The 21,654-nt window shown below is 43.6% G+C and overlaps 1 protein-coding gene across 4 annotated transcripts; it reads right to left on the bottom strand.

Annotated features, from left to right (window-relative positions):
- Positions 1-474: 474 nt before the first annotated feature.
- On the bottom strand, positions 475-15,239 carry EI24 (EI24 autophagy associated transmembrane protein). Of its 4 annotated transcripts, none has more exons than XM_005226803.5 (11): positions 15,064-15,239; positions 11,917-12,029; positions 8,318-8,463; positions 7,531-7,591; positions 6,527-6,593; positions 5,755-5,879; positions 4,704-4,823; positions 4,224-4,335; positions 3,420-3,531; positions 2,788-2,862; positions 475-1,512 (listed from the first exon to the last, which is right to left on the bottom strand). In XM_005226803.5, exons 2-11 carry the CDS (start codon positions 11,956-11,958, stop codon positions 1,350-1,352), a joined length of 1,023 nt encoding a protein of 340 aa, XP_005226860.1. In that variant the 5' UTR covers positions 11,959-12,029; positions 15,064-15,239; the 3' UTR covers positions 475-1,349.
- Positions 15,240-21,654: the final 6,415 nt, after the last annotated feature.

The following is a 21,654-nucleotide window of genomic DNA, read 5'->3' as shown; positions in this document are numbered from 1 at the left end:
CCTTCTGTATTCAAACTTGGTTCACATCTCCTGGCAACGATTTTTAAATCCTTATTTTTGTCTTGTACTTAGTAAAGGTTTCTGTTAACCAAATGTCTCTTCTCTTCCCTCATGAGAATGTCCAATTAGTTGAAGTCTGGAAGGACCTCTCTTCTTCACAAATACAGAGGAGATGTATAGACTTTAAAACAACTCAATTCCAAATTCTTTCACTAGGTGCCAACACGATTATAACAACATAACCCAAACTTCCTCAGGGAGTATTTTTCAGAACTAATTTTTAGAATTAATCATGACAAAGTCTTGTGTTCCATGAATATGTTTCCTGAAGTGACAATTTATAAATTCGACGATTACACATATGTGAGAAACCAGCTCACACCTGTGACATCTTAACACTGTACAGGTGTTTTGACATCTGCCCCCTCCCTCCATATTTAGTCTCTTTGAAATGACAGGAAAAAAACCAACCAATCACAGGTTTAATGGGTTTAATAAGTTTACCCCTTCAGTTCCTATTTGCAGCACCCAATATTCCTTTGAAACACCAGACAGACCCAGCAGTGGCCAACAGTCAAGATCAGACCTCCAGAGTTTAAAAGTTCAGGTTCTCTGAGCATCCGTGGTGCAGTGGCACTTGTCCGAAATTGGTACCTCCCTATCTCTGGGGAGCTTTAAATGTACCAGTGAAAAAAGCTTTTTCCCCTGCAAGGGGAAGAAGGAAAGTCATTCCTCAAACCCAGTGGAGATCTGGCTGAGGTCTTTCTTCTGTCCCGTGTCTTCAGGCTTGTGTTTTTGTTTTGTGTTTTTTTTTTTGCAGTGGAGCAAGAGACCAAAATCTAACCTGAGTTACAAGAAACAAGACAGTGATGGCTATAAAGGGAGTGACCAGGAGCAGCGGAGCCACCTGTCCCTCCCACATCCAATATATGTGCTTCACAGAAAAACAAAAAAACAGGTCCACAAAACACAACAGCTAAAATTACAAAAATCCATTCATCCAAGGGCGGTGGGAGGCAGAAAGGGTAAATGGAAGGGAAATGGCACAGGGAGAAAAAGTATTCAAATCAGTCCAGGCACGGGGCTGGCAAATGCTAGAAAAGAGCTGCAGAAAAACCTGTGGTCCTTTCAGACTCACCAGTGTTTAAAATCCATACTGGTCGCAGGAAGATTCTGCCTTACGTGCACCAGAGACAAAAATCTGGATTCCTCAGAGAGAAGGGAATGTGGGCAGGGCCCTTGGCAGGGTGGGCCCTGCCTTCCCTGGGAGAGGTGGAGGTGAACCAGAGAAGAGCCGCCACAGCATCCTTCCGATCCCACCCGGCCCCTCCAGATGGCGGGTGACCGACTCAGCGGCCTGTGGCAGCCTTCAGTTTGGCAGGAGACGGGTGCGGCGAGGGTAATTTTTCTGCAGAAGTGGAGCTGCTCAGGGCCGACTGTAGGTAGACCGTCTTATGGAAGAGTCTGTTGCTTAAGAAAACCACCAAGGAGAAGAGGCGCAACTGGAAAAGGCTGCAAGGCAAGAGAGACCCAACCTGTTAGACCGGCCAGCTGAGAACAACCGTTTTAATCATTTGGCCACTTATTTGACTATTTTCAATTTAAAATGATACAGGGGAAAACAAGACCACTGAAATTTGATTAAGCGACTATAGATATTGGACACGCAGATTAAACAGGTAGCAACTACAGAAAGCGCTGGGATTGTCACTGTCAGGAGGGCCGTGGAATCGGGTTCGATCCCTGATCCAGGAGGATCCCACATGCCACGGAGCAACCAAGCGCGTGCACCACAACTACTGAGCCTGTGATCTAGAGCCCACGATCCGCAGCACGAGAGAAGCCACCGCAACGAGAAGCCCGTGCACTGCAACTAGAGAGAAGCCCCTGCTCGCTGCAAACAGAAAAAAGCCCATGCAGCAGCAAAGACCCAGCACAGCCAAAATAAAGACTTCAAGCTGTGGTCTGAAGATATCATATGCTAGGTATGGTTCACTTGCAGGAGAGTTCCAAGAGAAAGTCAATTACGCTAAGATACACACTTAACATTAGTGGATAGCAAGAACATGTGAGACCCTAAAGCAGACTGGAAATTTTTCTAATGCATGTGTCCTCACTGACTTAACCAAAACTGTCAAAAGATTGAGTTTTTTTCTGAAGTGATCTAATTTCCAGAGTGCTACTATTGCTAAAGATTCAGTTTTAAAATACTGTTTTGTTATCATTATCAATAAACTCATGTGGCCACATCACATGACCCAGTATTTTTAAAAATGTGGCCATTCTCACAAAATGAGCTTAACTACAGGTATAGGCGTCTTATTCAGTGAACTGTTACATTTTAAGAATATGTATAAATATGTATAATAGCATCAATTTTTGAAACAGAAATGCACACATATGCATGGGGAAAATCTTGGGATATATCCCAAAAGTGCTACTCTCATAAAACTGTATATTAATATTTTCCTGCAATGTGAGGAAAATAATGTCACAAACTTCAGCAACTTTTCAGTTGTAGAATAAGCACCCTATAGTGTGTTAATGACTGAAACTGTAATTGTCTTCAGGTTGTGTCCTAGTCTGTCAAGTTCTGCTAGACAGAATTGTAAAATTGTTTCCTTAATAAACATTTTTCTCATTTGTAAAAAAAAAAAAAAGCATCAGTTATACAGTTTTTTTTAAAAACTGTAAAAATGTCTCATTCACATAACTGCAGTGTTACAACCCCAGTATTTTACACAGAAAATACTTGCTACATTTTAGCTAATACTGGCTAATACTTACTATGCTTTGCCAGGGGTCTTTGCTTCATTGGCGCTGATAATGAATAAAGGAAAGAGGATAGAGAAGAGGCAGCCACTGTTTGTGAGGGAAAAAAAAAAGAATTAGTCACCTTCAAAATAGCCATGACTTTGAAGATATTAGAAGCCCAAAGTTAGTTACCTCCAGTGCTAAATAGCATGGCTTGATGGACCCTTAATCTATCAAACATATGTTTAAATTTTTTTTTTTTTAAAAAAAGGATTTTTCTAAACACAGGCTATGTTTAACATTGTTCCAGGAAGCAACATAGAAGAAAGAATATGGGATATAGGATCATGCAGACAATATTTTAATGCTAGGAATTCCTTGGCAGTCCAATGGTTACAATTTCATGCTTCCACGGCAGGGGGGCTAAGATCCTGCATTCTTCAATGTGTGGCCCCCCACAAAAAATAAAATAATGCTAACTGACAGACATCTGTGACTATCTGTCAGGGAGAAAAATCCTACAGACCTCTAGACGGCCAAGTAAAAATGCAGAATGCCTAGCACAGAACCAGTGCACTCAAGGCGCTCCCTACACTGAGTTATTATTGCTATTATTATTACTTTTTTTTAAACTAGTTCCCGCCAAGTCCTTGCAGTCCAATTACCTGACAATGTAGGAGGACTGCATTGCTGTGAGGAAAGCCAGGGGCAAACCAAATCCAAAGTAGTAAGGCCAGTTCCTTTCTATGTTTGATAAGCGCTGGTGCATTTCAATTCCTAAAACAAGGAGCCAACATAATTAGGCTGCGTTACCTCCTTTTAGTCAAATGACTAAATATCACTGACAATTTATTTGAGGTTTAAGTTTTAGGTTCAGATCTGCTATTTACAATACAACTAAAGTATACTGGAATTGCCCAAATCCCATAAAGCTTCCATGCAAAGATTTTACAACTGAACCATCACAATTCAAAGCTGGCAAGCCAAGTGAATTCTGCATTCAATACCAGCAGCATCATATGTCAGTATTAGTTTTGAACAAAGCAAGATATATCAAAAAAAAAAAAAAAAAGGCAGCCATCCTCTAGAAATCAATTAATCTCTTTCAACCATCCACACCCAAATATACCAAGGACTTTCAACACATCCCTCAAATGATCTGTATGCACCAGCATCAAACTAACTTCTCTGATTCAGAATAACTGGGGCTTTTACGCCACCTTATGGCTCTGTCAGAGCTACATGACATTGAGCTCCACAGGGTAGTCCTACAGGGCTACACCCCCCAGCACCAAAGGGTTAAAAAAAACCTCTAAGCCAAATGTAAGTCCCCTCTTGACAAAAAGGCTGCTTCATCCCAATGATGGGTTTGCCAAGGGCCTCAGTGTTGAAGAATTTAAGAAGTTTCCTTGGCAGCACCATTTCCAAACTGGGCCTCCAAGCTCTTGAGTTTCTTTGGACAGGCTTACCTTTATTGAACCAACGATATTCGAAGCAGTATAGTGAGTAGAGGAGAGACATATGCAGGAGACTAACCAGCTGACCAACAAGATGGATGGGAAAGAGACTCACAAACATCCCCTGAAGAACAAGTATGGAAAAGCTTAATTCCAACACTTCAGAGACCTAACATTGTTCACCTGTCACTCTGAGTTATTGCTCTCGCTCTCTACCCAGACAGCCAGAGAGCTGCTTCTAAAGTTTCTAAAAGAGCAGGTGAGTGCAGAAGGCTCAGGGTGGCTGGTAAGAGCAGGTAAATTCATGTTGTTTTTTTTAAAAATAATTTTATGATTTTAAAAGTCTCTAGTTGTTTCTATGAAAAATGATTTAAAAATCAATACCTCCCATAAACATATCTGCTCAGTATAAACGGGATACCCTGTTTTTGTGAAGCTCCCTCTAGTGGATCTTTCTTTAATCCGCCCATGTGCCCGGAAGGCCAGTCTCACCTGGAGAAGGAAGAGAGCCTGAAGCAAGAGGTTGAAGAGCATGTCAGCAATTATTTTGCTGACACTAGGAAATGGGTGAGGTTTCCTCCCAGATACCTCGAAAGCCAAGTCCGCTATATCCTGCAAGAGAGAAAAGAGCTCACCAAAACGTTCAGTCACTCAGTCGTGTCCGACTCTGCAACCCCATGAACCGCAGCACGCCAGGCCTCCCTGTCCATCACAAACCCCCGGAGTTCACCCAAACCCATGTCCATTGAGTAGGTGATGCCATCGAACCATCTCATCCTCTGTCGTCCCCTTCTCCTCCCGCCCTCAATCTTTCCCAGCATCAGGGTCTTTTCCAATGAGTCAGCTCTTATCAAGTGGCCAACGTATTGGAGTTTCAGCTTCAACATCAGTCCCTCCAATGAACACCCAGGACTGATCTTCTTTAGGATGGACTGGTTGGATCTCCCCGCAGTCCAAGGGACTCTCAGGAGTCTTCTCCAACACCACAGTTCAAAAGCATCAATTCTTCGGTGCTCAGCCTTCTTTAGAGTCCAACTCTCACATGTCCACTGGAAAAACCATAGCCTTTACTAGACAGACCTTTGCTGGCAAAGTACTATCTCTGCTTTTTAATATGCTGTCTAGGTTGGTCATAACTTCCTTCCAAGGAGCAAGCGTCTTTTTATTTCGTGGCTGCAATCACCATCCGTGGTGGTTTTGGAGTCCAGAAAAATAAAGTCAGCCACTGTGTCCACTGTTTCCCCATCTATTTGCCATGAGTTAAATGGCCTAATTATCCATCCCCAAAGTGAAGGCCACTAATTTGCCACGAGACCTACCAGGGGAGAAAAGCCCCTGGACACCTGGCCATGAGACACCCTTGTGAGCTGAGAGAATAATTTCATTTTACAAGAGCCCAGAGCTCACCCGCTGGCTGCCTGACCAAGAAAAGTTCAGGCTGTGGAGTCGCTCCCTACGTAGCTACTAAATTGACAGACTGAAATCTGCCACCTGGTGACCAATCATGCCGTCAGACCCAGACTCCATGCTGCCCTGGACCGACCTGAAACCAAATCGCGTTGACGACTTTGCTGAGCACAAAGAGGGGGAGCACCCAGAGAGCACTGAAAATTGATGTGAGGAAGAACTCCAGCCACGACCAGACATCCCCGTGTAGCAATGGGTCACCTAGGACAGCAGGGAGGGCTTATTAGTTTACCTGGAGAAAGGGAAAGCCAGAAGAGCAAAGGTGCATCCCCTGATTTGTGACCGTGCTTCCCCTCCACACACACACCTTTGCTTCTTGCCAGCACATCACTGTACCTGTGCCAGGTAGTCTTACTTTGTCATAGAAACACCACATTCTGGCCATGACTCCAATTCAGAGCGGCCATGGATATGTGCTGCTTACTCGGACACAAAAGTGCCCACTTGGTGGTGGCTGACAGGTCAGTGACTAGTGGTCACTGGATGCAGGAATCCACCTGAGTTCATATTCCAGCTTCGCCACTTACTAATGGGTTAACCTTGGTAACCAATTTGCATTTCCTCATCTACAAAACGGTATCCACAGCAATACCTACTCAAAGGGTTGCTGAGAGATTTGACTTAGAGGAATCTGCCTTGCAAAGCAGGGGCCAGGGGTTTGATCCCTGGTCACAGAACTAAGACCCCACATGCCTCAGGACAAATAAGACCTGATGCAGTCAAACAAATAAATACATAAAAAACCTAAAGCTCCGGGTTCAAAGTAAGTGTCCAATAAACTGAGAGAGACAGGAAAAACCTCCCCCCTCTATCCTGGGCAGAGAGCACAGAGCAACGGAGTTACTTACCAATAATCTGGGCCGTTACTGATTGAAGGACAGGAATAAACACTCGATAAAACAAGAGGAGACTGAACTAAAGGAGAGAAGCAACAAGGTAAGCATCAAAAGCCCTTCTTTAAAACAACAATTTCAAGTTTCAGCGTACTCATTTTCCAGATGGAAGTGCCTTTTATCAATCAGGAGTCCTGCAGTGGCATCAAAACCGGACTCGCTGTTCTTTACCAGTCCTCCAGCGAGAGGCACACACCTGACACTGCCTAGGCTGCTCTTTACCAGTCCTCCAGCGAGAGGCACACACCTGACACTGCCTAGGCTGCTCTTTACCAGTCCTCCAGCGAGAGGCACACACCTGACACTGCCCATGGAAACAAACTTTGGGGGCACAGGAGCACAAGTCAATCAGTATTCGTGCCAAGACTAAGAACGCAGCCATATTTTATTAATTAAAACTAACACCTAAAAACATCTGTGAAATGTTTAGATTAACAAGTTGAATTATACTGAATTTCAAGTCAAAGAAAATATTTTGACTCTTTGTTTTTCAAAGTACTCAAATTTCTCCTGGGGCTGTGTTGGTTCTCGGTCAACTGTAGACAACTTTCTGGTGTGAGTTTCCACAGTAATCAGTTTGAGGACACTGCTATGACCAGCTGACGGGAGAGCCTTGCTCATGTCCATCTGTCCCTCCCCTTTGAGCTTCCACAGTCACTCTGAACCAAAATGTCCAGACAATGTCATGAGAAATTGTTACCTATGACAATAAAACTTGTTAAGTCATTTAACAAAAGAGTGTATGTGCAGGGCTGTCCCTGACATTTACATACACGAAGTCTGAGGGGACATAAAATGACTGAAAATGCACAGAATCCCGAGTGATGGCCTTAGCAATGTATTACTACGTGAAAGTTACCTGTCTCAGGTTTAAGAAGACAGCTGAGAACCATGAACACTGCAACAACCTGAATAAAGATGCTTCCAAGGCACTTGGAATTTGAGGAAAAAGAACTTACCCAGAAAACTCCACCATTCCAAGCGCAGCACTGAAAAATTCTGCTCACAATACGTGGTTCACTGGAAAAGACCACATGTGTTTAGCTCAACAGGTATATAGGCTATTTCCATATTGTCATTCAGCAGCTCTGTAGCAGCATATTATTTTTTAGCACCTATTGTTCTTCCAATGTTCTCTCCTAATATCAATGGGAAAGGCTAAAAATATTTCAAGAGAAGCATTTTTTTCTTAAAAACAAAACAAACAAATAAACTCCTTTATTTCCTAAGTCCAAGACTGGAGAAGATTAGAAGGGAATGTCAGGTTCTTTTATCAAATTCCACATAGGTGCTCCTAGAAGCATCCACTCAGCCAAAAATATTTTTTATGCTTCTCTATTCACCATTCTTGGAGAAGGAAATGGCAACCCACTCTAGTATTCTTGCCTAGGAAATCCCATGGACAGGAGCCTGGTGGGCTATAGCCCCTGGGGTCGCAAAGAGACGGACATAACTTAGCAACTAAAACAACGATATTCATCATTCTGATTTCTTTTAGACACCACAATATTGTGAACAAGGATTACTGCTAGACCTCAGTTTAATTCAGTGTGAGGGAAGTGGGGAAAAATCACCTGTAAATTTTATGGGGAGAGAGTACAAAAGACAAATAATGCGGTACTGAAACTCCACATCATTATGTAGTGTCTGAATTTTATGCTCAATCTGATCACTTCCTAAAGTGCCCCCCTACCCCCGACTGGAAGGGAGTTCAGATGCTCCCTGACCTCAGCCTCCACTCCTTACCTCTCCTGCTTCCTCTCTATGCTCTGGGCTCTCCTCTGAGCCAGGATACTGCTTGCCCTTCTTCGACGCTGCTCCTCTCTCTTTTGTTGAATTCGAGCATCTAGCTTTGAGATGGTACAAATTCCCCAGATGGAGTCTTTGATTCCCTGTCGACACGAGTATTTATTATTTTTAAAGAGGGAAAATTATGGATCAGAAGACTTCTCAAAGTTAGATACAATGAAATAATAGTGTAAATCATTCTACTTAGTTTGATACAAGGCTGAAGTGACCCTTGATATTCTTCTGTTTAGAAATCATTCCCAATTTACAGAAGAGTTGCAAGAATGAAGAAATTCCTAATATCCTTTCTCGAAATCACCAGTTGCTGTGCCACACTGTTATTTACGGGCTTCCCTGGTGGCTCAGAGGTTAAAGAGTCTGCCTCCAATGCAGGAGACCTGGGTTCGATCCCTGGGTCAGGAAGATCCCCTGGAGAAGGAAATGGTAACCACTCCAGTATTCTTGCCTGGAGAATCCCATGGATGGAGAAGCCTGGTAGGCTACGGTCCACGGGGTCGCAAAGAGTCGGACATGACTGAGCGACTTCACTGTATACATATATACTCATTTCTTTCTGGATCATTTGAGTAGGTTGCTATATCGTGTCTCTTTACTTACAACTGTTCATTGTGTATTTCCTAAGAACAATGATATTCCTTAATACAAGATCAGTTCAGTCAGTTCAGTTGCTCAGTCGTGTCCAGCTCTTTGCGATCCCCATGAACCGCAGCATGCCAGGCCTCCCTGTCCATCACCAACTCCCGGAGTCCACCCAAACCCATGTCCATTGAGTCGGTGATGCCATCCATCCATCTCATCCTCTGTCGTCCCCTTCTCCTGCCCTCAATCTTTCCCAGCATCAGAGTCTTTTCCAATGAGTTCATACTACAATTTCCCCATTTGTCTCCGAAATGCCCTCTATAGCATTTTTACCCACCGCATACCAGACATCAGTTCAGAATCACACTTTGCACTTAGCTCTAGTATCTCTTTAGCCTCCCTCCATTAGGAACAGCTCTATAGCTGTCTTTCTTTTTGAAGTATACACGTCAGTTATTTTATGCGGTGCCCTCAATTTAGGTTTGTGACTCATGATTAGACCCCAGGTTACACATTTTTAGCAGGAGTTATCACCTAAGGGGGGCTTCCCAGGTGGCTCAGTGGTAAAGAATCCACATGCCAGTACAAGAGACATGGGATTGAATCCTGGGTCGGGAAGATCCCCAGAGAAGGAAACGGCAACCCACTCAAGTATCCTTGCATGGGAAATCCCAGAGAGAGGAGTCTGGTGGACTGTAGTCCATGAGGTCGAAAAAGAGTTAGACACGACATAGCGACGAAACAACAAGAATCACGTAAGTGATGGTGTGCCTTTCCAGGTGTTACACCCAGAAGCACGTGATGTCTGTGTTGGCCCTTGCAGGTGACACTGATTCTACATATTTGGAAGGTGTTATCCAGCTCCATTGTATGGCTGCAAATTTTTCTCCTTGCAACCAGTAAGGAATCTGTGGGCAGACATTTCTGAGACCAGGCAAATATCCTGCTCATCAAGTCCTCTTCCCTAGATTTGGGCATCAATTAACAAGTCTTGATCAAACCAATCTTGAATAACACGTTGCAAAATAGTGGTTTTCTAATCCGTCTAAGAGTTACCAATACTGTTAAGCCAAGTTATAGCCTTCCTTTATACTCTTCTAATATCAGTTGAATGCCTACAAGTATGATTTACATCCTGTATCAAACCAGTGATACAAGGATAGATTAAACACTGGTCTCCAAAAAGGACCGGGGCTGGACCAAGGCTGAAGAAGACACAAAGAAATAATTAGCATAAAAGTATGAAAAGCTATTGCTGAGTAAGACAGAAACAGCATGGCAGTATAGCTGGAGAAGAATGTCTTTAAACATGTATGGCGAGGGAGAGAATGATTAAGTCTATAAGTCACTGACGGAACCACTTGCCAATAACTTTAAGAGCCTCAGTGGTAGAAAGGTTACTGTCATTACCACGAACATTAGACCTGCCTATTACCCAGTTCAAAGGACTACCCTCATTCATCGACCCACTTTCATATCGAGCGTCCTTAATGAGCTAGACATCAGTCATATGGACGTGCTTAAGAAACTCATAACTCGGCAGGAAAAGTACGTAAGTAAACAACAACAACAATGTATAGTTTAGTAAGTGCCAGAACAGTTTTATATCCAAAGTAGAGAGGGAAGAACTAGGGTATTCAACATCATCGAGAAGCAGAAAAAGGTATTCTAGAAACAATGGTCAACCTGGATTTAAGAATGACATTTTCTCCTATTATGAGCAAAAACAAATTTTAGAGAAAATTGTCAGAATACAGAGAAATGGACACGTTTATGAACTACACACTGAAAGGAGCATACATTGGCAAGGTTCACATGATCTTTTACCTATGAGTAATGTTTATTCTTATTTTGCTTTTTAACTTGAGTCTTCCACCAACAGTTTAAAATTTTAAGATCATTAAGTTCAAGTGGCTTAAGGCCTAGCATGTGCCAGAATGACGACAGGATCCCCACCTCTGATACTTGCAGTCTGTCTGAGGCAGACAAACACACAAAGTGCATGCTGTATAACTGATCCACAGTTGACATTTTATCGCACAAGAACGGCAAGACAAGGATGTAAGGTATTAAAAGAAGGTCACATTGCATGAATTCGCTTTGGCCCTTCTAAGATATTCCTTCAATTCCACCTCTTTTAATCAAAGGAAATAAACTTATAAACACTCCCACTCCCAGGCAGAACTGGTCTCTCTCCTGCCCTCAAGAATAAAGCGACAGGGGCTCCAACTAGGGCACTGGACCTCAGACATCATTATAATGGAATGTCACACGATAGATCATTCGGGTTACTGGGTCCTAAACAGACCTTTATGGCTCTGTTGATTAGGGGGTCCTAAATGTCCCTTTAATGGGACATTTTCCTAGAGCATCATCATCTCCACCTTGTAGAATTGGAGAATAAGAGAGGTTCTATACTGTAGATCCAAACAAAGTAGGTTAGGTATTAGCATTACACCAATGTTCATTGCTTGGTTTTCAACAATATACCACAGTTACATAAGATGGCAATATTAGGAGAACCTGGTGAAGGATACAGTGGAGCTCTCTGTATGACCCTACAACTTTTCTGCAAGTCTAAAATTATTCCAAAATAAAATTTAGGGAATTCCCTGGTGGTCTAGTGGTTAGGACTCCATGCTCTCAAGGTCAAGGGCCCGATTCAATCCCTAGTAGGGGAACTAAGATCCCACAATTTACTTGGCATGGGAAAATACAGTTAAAAAAAAAAAAAGACGGTCTGGGCCCAAGCTGAACAGGGTCCCCATACTACAGACATTCACTAGACAGGTCTCCCAAGTTTCTGTGAGATGCAGGATAATTCCTCTCTCTTAAGTAGTATGGATTAGAGTGAAAACCTGCATGTGAAGAATCCAACAAATACAACAACACTACGTAACAGATTTTCTAGTCCGTTCTTGCAGCAAAAGGGTCAGAAGAAGACTGGACGTACTCACCCTGGCAAGGTCCTGCAGAAAGGTTTTGACACTGTCAGCCATCTCTTTACCGCCCAAACTATCAGCTACACAAAGGAGAGAGAAGTGTCCCCAGATTTTTCATTATGAAGGACCTGCAAATAGATGGAGTATAATCAAGGAAAAATATTTATCTTCAGGTTACATGACGACGTTTTCCACATACTTGTCTAACAGGAGTGCAGTAGATTCTATCAGTTACATAGATACTAGCAAGTGAACCAAGTGAGATTATAGCTGTAACTGCTGAAAAACCTGAAATCAACCATTTTTAAGTCACTTACCTACCTTTCACTTTTATTCGGGGTAAATGTGCTCTTGGACCAGTAGCCTCTTCTCTGGGCCATGATGTCCCTAACTATTCCTCCTCCGTCGTCGTTCAGTTGCTAAGTTGTGCCCAACTCTGTGACCCGTGAACTGCAACACACCAGGCTTTCCTGTCTTTCACTATCTCCCAGAGTTCGCCCAAACTCATGTCCACTGAGTCGATGATGCCATCCAATCATCCCTGTCACCCTCTTCTCTTCCTGCCCTCTATCCTTCCCAGCATCAGGGTCTTTTCCAATGAGTTACATCAGGTTACCATCCCTTCTACATGTCCCAAGTATTTTTGAGATCCAAGATCATGAGTGACAATTACACTTCAATATCCTCTTAAGCAATATTTGTGCTTGAAGTTACGTGAATGCAAATACAAGAGCAAGATGAAAGTTCTAACAAAAATTGTTAAATACGCACTTCATACACGGGGCCCTCCGGCAGAGGTAAGTTTGGATGATGATGTGAAATTTCCCGCCAAGACCCTCAAATACGCCTTTCCTGTTTTCCAACTTTAAATATATACATACATATGTAAAATTTTAATAAGCATGCAAAAAATAATAAATTTTAAACTAGGCCAAAAAAAGGTTAAGTTCACATATACAAATATTCTTTAACACACTATAACTTTCCCACTGTATTTTTTGAATCCATCTATGTCTCTGTAAACAACTCAACTTTGCTCCTTTTTACGGCTGAGTAGTACTCCACTGTTGTACTTCCTCTGTTGATGAGTATCTAGGTTGTTTACATGTCTTGGCTATTGTAAACAGTGCCGTAATGAACATAGGGTTGCGTGGGTCTTTTTGCATGTGACTTTTTGAGTTACGGTTTTCTCTGGGTTCCCATTGTATTTTTTTATTAGGTGAATGAAAAACCTAGCTTCACAAAATAGTAACTTGAAAGTTCACATGTATAAATATTCTTAGAATATTATGCTCCCAAGTAATGTGTTTAAGGTGAACAAAGAACCCATTTTCAAAAATTTAATTAAGAACTTGGGATTCTAAACTTCTCAAATGTGACTTAATCAATCTGAGATACCCTCAGTTTAAGAGAGAGCGCATAGTGACAGTATCACAGGCAGCTTCTATAAATCTCAAATTTCAAAACATAAGCACCCTTTGCTTAATGACCACTTCATCAAACTATACCTTACTGACCCAACTGGACTACTGCCACCCAGAACAGGAAGAGCAGGGAATACAGCAGTAGGAAGGCAACTTGCCCAACACTGTATGTTCCATCTGCTCCTTGGGTCAAATCCTACACAGATACACTCAGAGTCAGGTGAACAGTTAATGCTCATGATGATACATAAGACATGGTTGCTAAAGACTATCACAGATTCACTCTTAATCGTCTACTTCCTCATTGATGAATTAAAGGTATTAAATTTCTTCCTAGGTGTTGAGTATACAGTGCAATAACATGAAAATAAAACCTTAACTTCTAATATAAACATAATCCTACTACAGAATGAGCTAGTTTGGGAGTTTAAGGAAACAGATTACTTAGTCTGGGTTTCTCATAAGGCCCTGACACAACTTGAAGCATGTTGGTCCTAATTCAAGGGGAAGAGCTCTGTTATCTGAACCATGGCCATTAACACCTGGCTTCTGCAGGGCTTCCCTTGTGGCTCAGCTGGTAAAGAATCCGCCTGCCATGTGGGAGACCTGGGTTCCATCCCTGGGTTGGGACGATCCCCTGGAGAAGGGAAAGGCTACCCACTCCAGTATTCTGGCCTGGAGAATTTCATGGACTATACAGTCCGTGGGGTAGCAAAGAGTCAGGCACGACTGAGCGACTTTCACTCTGCAGGTAACAAGTCGCGAGTTACCTACTGACCAACAGGGGCTTTTGAGGACAAGTCACTTCAATTTTACACGGAGACCCTAGCAGCCTTGCTACAGAAATAGGTGAATTATCCGGTTTGACAAAAAAGGTCAGATATGGAGAAAAACCTGCCACAACTGGAGACCAGAGACTGAATAATAATACGGAGGGAATCCTCGAACTGAGGTGAAAATAAATGAGATACATCTAGTTCACATGATTTCACAGACGGAGGAACTGAGTCTCTGAAGTTAAATGGCTTGCCCAAGATTACAGCACGCGAAAGGCTACAGAGAACTTCAAAACCCCGGTATTCAACCCTCAGTCGAGACTGTCTACTCAAGCTTTGCAATGAGGAATTTTGTTTAACCAGAGCATCCCAGGGACAAAATGTTTCTTACGCCTGTAAACACAGCTGGCCATTAAATTCCTAAGCAGTCATGAGAACGGACCGAGTATCTACTGAGGCACAGTCCTGTACTTTCATTTCTAAGTCACTAAACCCAAGTCCGGAAGGCAGGTGGCTGTCACATCCCACTCCAGGTCCGCTAAAGGTAAGCATCCTCTCTTCTCACCGGGCTTCGCGGACGCTCGGAACCCACAGGTCCCTTCGGACCCGTCTCCCTGCAGCTCCTGGGCAAACTCCAGTAGAGGCTGGTCTCTCTCGGCAACCAGAGCCGTGCACGAGGCGCGGGGCAAGCTCACTTCCCGTCACACGGTGAGCTAAACCGAGCCGCGCCGCACCTGGGCAGAGGTTCGCCAGATTCTGCCGGCTGCGTCCCCCGCCCCAGCCCCGTCCCGCCGCCGAGGCACTTTCCGGTTCGGGATCCCCGCCCGCAGCCTCCGCCCGCACCTCCCATCCCCGCGCTCGGGCCCTGCTGCCCTCCCACGCCCTCGCCGCCCAGCCGCCGGGGTCCACCCCGCGAGCGTGCTGCGCGGCGCCAGAGCCTGGCTCGGCCGAGCTGCACCTACCCGGCAGCTTCGCCGCCGCGGCTCCGGCTCCGGCTCCAGCCGGGTCTCTCGCCCACCGAGGGTCCGCTCGTCTCCTCCGAGCCCCTCCGCACCGGGTCGCACGCTCCCGCCCGGGCGCTGCCAGGGCCGGGGCCGCTGCGCCCGCACTGGGCATGCCCGGGCCGCACGGGGCCGCTGGGAAGTTGGGCGGGCGCCGAGTTCAGCGGCCCAGGAGGAGGGGGGCGGGGCCACGGCGGAGGAGGGGCGGGGCTACGTGCGGACGCAGCCTGGAAATGCCCGCGGTGCGCAGAACCGGTTCCGCGCGCCTGGTCTGTCGGCGCCGCTTTCCCGGACGCTGTTCCTCCACCGTCGCCCGGTTGCCCTCCTTCCTGATCCAGTATCTATTAACAGTTCTTTGCTCTCTCTTTTTTACTTCTCCGAGGTTGCCTGTCTTTCTTTTATAAAGCCTAACAACGGAACAATAAGATGCAGAAGTCATTTTGATCTATTTGGTTAGAGATTTTCTATAACCAAAGAGTACTAAGGAATGCTGGGTTTAAATCAAGCTCATTCACCTATTAAGAATAAAATGACTAAGAATAGGTCAGTGGGCCTTCCCTGGTGGTCCGGTGGCTGAGGCTCCCGCGCTCCCAACGCAGCGGATAAGGGTTTGATCCCTGGTCAGGGAACTAGATCTCACATGCCACAGCTAAAATCTGCTCCTGCTGCTGCTGCTAAGTCGCTTCAGTCGTGTCCGACTCTCTGCGACCCCATAGACGGCAGCCCACCAGGCTCCACCGTCCCTGGGATTCTCCAGGCAAGAACACTGAAGTGGGTTGCCATTCCCTTCTCCAATGCATGAAAGTGAAAAGTGAAAGCGAAGTCACTCAGTCGTGTCTGACTCTTCGCGACCCCATGGACCACAGCCCACCAGGCTCCTCCATCCAGGGGATTCTCCAGGCAAGAGTACTGGAGTGGATTGCCATTGCCTTCTCCAACTAAAATCTGGCGCAGCCAAATAAATAAATAAATATTAAAAAAAAAATAAGAAGAAGAATAGGTCAAGCTGCCATGCAGTTTAGCTGCATTAGACTTTGTCTTCTGGCAGCACAGTGTTGGCTGAGTAAATAGAAATGAAACTGTTTTCACCTCTGAGGCCCCACTCTGTCTACCCCAGGGCGTCGAACCATCAAGCCTGACTTATAACCTTTTTCTCCCCTATTCCCAACCTCCTGTATCTCTCACTCCACATATTTTTTCTTTCCATTTCCGTTTTCCTTCACCTCTAGGTGTGCTTAGAGCTGCTCTGCTCGGGCCACCAATAGAATCAGAATTTTACAACTAGAAGCTATTTAGTATAATCTTACATAGTGTAAGCCCAGATGTCTTCTGACTTACTCAAGGTCAGTGACAAATACCCAGACCTCTTGACTCTCCTTGAGTTAGTTACTGACCTCTTCTTCCCTGACCAACTTCCAGCCCCATTCCAGAATAGCCAAGACCCCTACCCTGAGCCTGTGGAAACTACCGGGAAGACTGTCCCGGAGTAGAAACTAACAAGATGGGAGAAGAAAACTAAGTGTTGAGAATAGCACAAGCCTCTGAAATAAAGGGCCAACCTGGAATTTATATATGTAAACCCCTTGGGAGGGGAACTTTTTTCTTATTTGTTTTGCCTTGGCAATAATTTCATTTTCACTAAGAATAGATCTATGAATATCCAGTCAAGTTTCCTTTTCTTATAAATCTACTGCTTGATTTTTCCACAATTAAAGAGAATGGAAAGGTGGAGCAGGAAGAGGTCTCATCTCACTTGCCTTCCCTCTCAGGATGCCTGTTTCGTGTTGCCTGATAAATTGTTTCATGTATGTTGTCTGTTTTACTTAATGCATTTATTTTATTTTTTGGCTATACCTCACAGTTTGCAGGATCTTAGTTACCCAACCAGAGAGCGAACCTGCACCCCTTGCAGTGGAAGCATGGAGTCTTAACCACACCAGGGAAGTCCCTGTGTTGTCTGTTTTTGTATTGTTTCAAATGGAAGGTGAATTCAGGTCCTGTTACTGCATTGTGGCCAGGAAAGGAATTCCCCTTCCTACTTAATTTGAGTCATAATTACTCTGCAGGGCTTCATAGGTGGTGCTAGTTGTAAAGAACCCTCCTGCCAATGCAGGAGATATAAGAGACTCGGGTTCAATCCCTGGGTTGGGAAGATGCCCTGGAAAAGGGAATGGCAACCCACTCCAGTATTCTTGCCTGGAGAGTTCCATGCACAGAGAAGCCTGGCGGGCTAAGGTCCATGAGGTTGCAAAAGAGTCGGACATGACTGAGTGAGTTAACACTTAAAGTCATCACAAAGAGGAGACAATCCTAAACTTCCTTTTTGTCACAAGAGTAAATATCTTCAACTATTTGTTATAAGGAACTACATAGAAATGATTTTTATTTCTTTTGGAACTTAATTTTGATTAAAATATAAGCAGGTCATCTGCTGAGTCTTAGCTATCTTGTTATAAAGAGATTTAAGTGGTTTAATGATAAACTGATTATTGTAATTATTACAGTAGCAGTGATTCCTCCAAGCTGCAGCCTTTCTCAAAAGTGTGAATTTAACTGCTTTATATAAAATGGATAACTAGTAAGGACCTACTGTAGAGGATAGGAAACGCTGCTCAATGTTCTGTGGCACCCTATATGGAAGGGGAGCTCGGGGGAGAACCAACACATGTATATGTATGGCTGAGTTGCTCTGCCATGCACCTGAAACATGTCATGGTCCGGGTGCAGGTTGGAAAAGAATTTCCAGACATGAGGCAGAGTGAAAGAAGAATCAAGTTTATTAGAGTGGTGAGGGGAGAGTCGCTGCCAGCACAGGGGGCCAGCTTCCTGATAGTCAGAGAGAGCTGATGTTGAACAGGGGTCCTTGATTCATTTTTGTACCCAGGGTGTAAGGAGCAGGATAGGGGTCTTGGATGAGGCAGTTATATGGGAGGGAGGGCGGGAGAGAAAGACATACCTTCTCCCTATATGCGGAAGGAGAGGAGACGGGTTATGCTGGTCAGGAGGATCTGAAATTGATTAAGAGTTACAACATTGGGGATGGGAGGGAAGGATAATAAAGGTCTGGTTTTTCCATTCCTGTATTCCAAGACCCTCCTTGGTTTTATCTGCTCTTTCCTCCTTCAGTTCAGTTCGTTGCTCAGTCATGTCCGACGCTTTGGACATGTTGGACGCCAGCCCTCTCTGTCCAACACCAACTCACAGGAGTTTGCTAAAACTCATGTCCATCGAGTTGGTGATATCATCCAGCCATCTCATCCTCTGTCGCCCCCCTCTCCTCCCACCTTCAATCTTCCCCAGCATCGGGGTCTTTTCCAGTGAGTCAGTTCTTCGCATCAGGTGGCCAAAGTATTGGAGTTTCAGTTTCAGCATCAGTCCTTCCAATGAATATTCAGGGCTGATTTCCATTAGGATGCACTGGTTGGATATCCTGGCAGTCCAAGGGACTCAAGAGTCTTCTCCAACCTCAGTTCAAAAGCATCAATTCTTTGGCGCTCAGCTTTCTTTATAGTCCAACTCTCACATACATACATGACTACTGGAAAAACCATAGCTTTGACTAGATGGATCTTTCTTCACAAAGTAATGTCTCTGTTTTTTAATATGCTGTCTAGGTTGGTTATAACTTTTCTTCCAAAGAGCAAGCATTTTTTAATTTCATGGCTGCAGTCACCATCTGCAGTGATTTTGGAGCCCAAAAAAATAAAGTCTGTCACTGTTTCTGCTGTTTCCCCATCTATTTGCCATAAAGTGATAGGACCAGATGCCATGATCTTAGTTTTCTGAATGTTGAGTTTTAAGCCAACTTTTTCACTCTCCTCTTTCACTTTCATCAAGAGGCTCTTTAGTTCCTCTTAGCTTTCTGCCATAATGGTGGTGTAATCTGCATATCTGAGGTTATTGATATTTCTCCCTGCAATCTTGATTCCAGCTTATGTTTCATCCAGCCCAGTGTTTCTCGTGATGTACTCTGCATATAAGTTAAATAAGCAGGGTGACAATATACAACCTTGATGTACACCTTTCCCAATTTGGAACCTGTCTGTTGTTCCATGTCCAGTTCTAACTGTTGCTTCTTGACCTGCATAGATTTCTCAGGAGAAAGGACAGGTGATTTGGTATTCCCATCTCTTGAAAAATCTTCCACAGTTTGTTGTGATCCACACAGTCAAAGGCTTTGGCATAGTCAGTAAAGCAGAAGTAGATGTTTTTCTGGAACTCTCTTGCTTTTTTGATGATCCAGCAGATGTTGGCAATTTGATCTCTGGTCCCTTTGCCTTTCCTAAATCCAACTTGAACATCTGGAAGTTCTCGGTTCACATACTGCTGAAGCCTGGCTTGGAGAATTTTGAGTATTATTTTGCTAGCGTTCATGATAAGTGCAATTGTGCAGTAGTTTGAACATTCTTTGGCATTGCCTTTCTTTGGGATTGGAATGAAAACTGACCTTTTCCAGTCCTGTGGCCACTGTTGAGTTTTCCAAATTTTCTGGCATATTGAGTGCAGCAGTTTCACAGCATCATCTCTTAGGATTTGAAATCCATCACCTCCACTAGCTTTGTTCCTAGTAATGCTTCCTAAGGCCCACTTGACTTCAAATTCTAGAATGTCTGACTCTAGGTGAGTGATCACACCATTGTGATTATCTGGGTCATGAAGATCTTTTGTGTATAGTTCTTCTCTGTGTTCTTGCCACCTCTTCTTAATATCTTCTGCTTTTGTTAAGTCCATACCATCTATGACCTTTATTGTGCCCTTCTTTGCATGAAATGTTCCCTTGGTATTGCTAATTTTCTTGAAGAGATCTCTAGTCTTTCCCATTCTATTGTTTTCCTCTATTTCTTTGCATTGATCACTGAGGAAGGCTTTCTTATCTCTCCTTGCTATTCTTTGGAACTCTGCATTCAAATGGGTATATCATTCCTCTTCTTCATTGCCTTTCGTATTTCTTCATTTCATAGCTTTTTGTAAGGCCTCCTCAGACAATCGTTTTGCCTTTTTGCATTTCTTTTTCTTGGGGATGGTCTTGATCCCTGACTCCTCTACAGTGTCACAAATCTCCATCCATAGTTCTTCAGGCACTCTGTCTATCAGATCTAATCCCTTGAATCTATTTCTCACTTCCACTGTATAACTGTAAGGATTTGATTTAGGTCAGACCTGCATTGGAAAAGACCCTGATGCTGGGAGGGATTGGGAGCAGAAGGAGAAGGGGACGACAAAGGATGAGATGGCTGGATGGCATCACCGACTCGATGCACATGAGTTTGGATGAACTCCGGGAGTTGGTGATGGACAGGGAGGCCTGATGTGCTGCGACTCTTGGGGTCACAAAGAGTTGGACACGACTGAGCAACTGAACTGAACTGAATGGTCTAGTGGTTTTCCCTACTTTTTTCAATTTAAATCTGATTTTAGCAATAAGGAGTTCATGATCTGAGCCACAGTAAGCTCCGGGTCTTTTTTTTTTATTTTCTGACTATATAGAACTTCTACTATCTTTGGCTGCAAATAATATAATCAATCTGATTTCGATATTGACGATCTGGTGATGTCCATGTGTAGAGTCTTGTCTCGTATTGTTGGAAGAGGGTGTTTGCTATGACCAGTGCACTCTCTTGGCAAAACTCTATTAGCTTTTCCCCTGCTTTATTCTGTACTCCAAGGCCGAATTTGCCTGTTACACCAGGTATTTCTTGACTTCCTATTTTGCATTCTTTTGTCCTTGGGTCACCACGAAGCTGTCACAACATTGTTAATCCACTATGCTTCAATATAAAGTAAGAAGTTTTTAAAATAAATAAATGCCCAAAAAGTGTGAGTTTAGAAAGAATTTAATAGGTGAATCTAACTTGCCTGATGAAGGGCATTTTACAAATTCCAACATGTATAATACAATCTAGATTTTAAAAACAGTAACAATTATACCTTACATTTTTAAAGAGCTCTTGCATACTTATTGAATATTGGGTGTCATCCATGAAACAAGTAGAAGGTGTATTATTTTCCTAATTGTATTTTTGTGTAATTATTTATTTTGTGCAATAATTGTGTATTATTGTGTATTATTTTCCTTACTGAGGAAGCCTTGTGGCAGAGCCCTGAACTCAGAAGACTTGATCTCCAGTCTAACCTCAAGCCTTAGTCTCCATAACACAGGGCTGCTAAATGGGATCTATGTGAAAGTCCCTTCTAACTCCGTACTTTCTTGATTTAGTGAATTGATGTCAATACTAGCTCCAGAAGCCATAAATCCTAGTTTCAAGCCTTAGAATATTCTAGGGGAGAGACATTAGTACTATAATTTATTAGGTATCTACTATGTACCAGACCTTTCCCATTTATTATTTCACAACCATCTAAGTGTCATAATTGATTTAGGAAAAAAGAATCCAACCTGGTTTGCCAGGTTCCCAGAACACTGTCTTTTTAAAAACATATTTATTTGTGTTTATTTATTTGGCTACACCAGGTCTTAATTGTGGCATGCAGGATGCATATGGGATCTAGTTCCATATGGGATCTGTTTACTACTATTGGCAGGACCAGAGA

Source organism: Bos taurus, chromosome 29, assembly GCF_002263795.3.
Source record: "Bos taurus isolate L1 Dominette 01449 registration number 42190680 breed Hereford chromosome 29, ARS-UCD2.0, whole genome shotgun sequence".
Lineage (NCBI taxonomy): Eukaryota > Metazoa > Chordata > Mammalia > Artiodactyla > Bovidae > Bos > Bos taurus.
The sequence above is the reverse complement of the archived record's forward strand: the minus strand, read 5'-3'. Positions and strand labels throughout refer to the sequence as shown.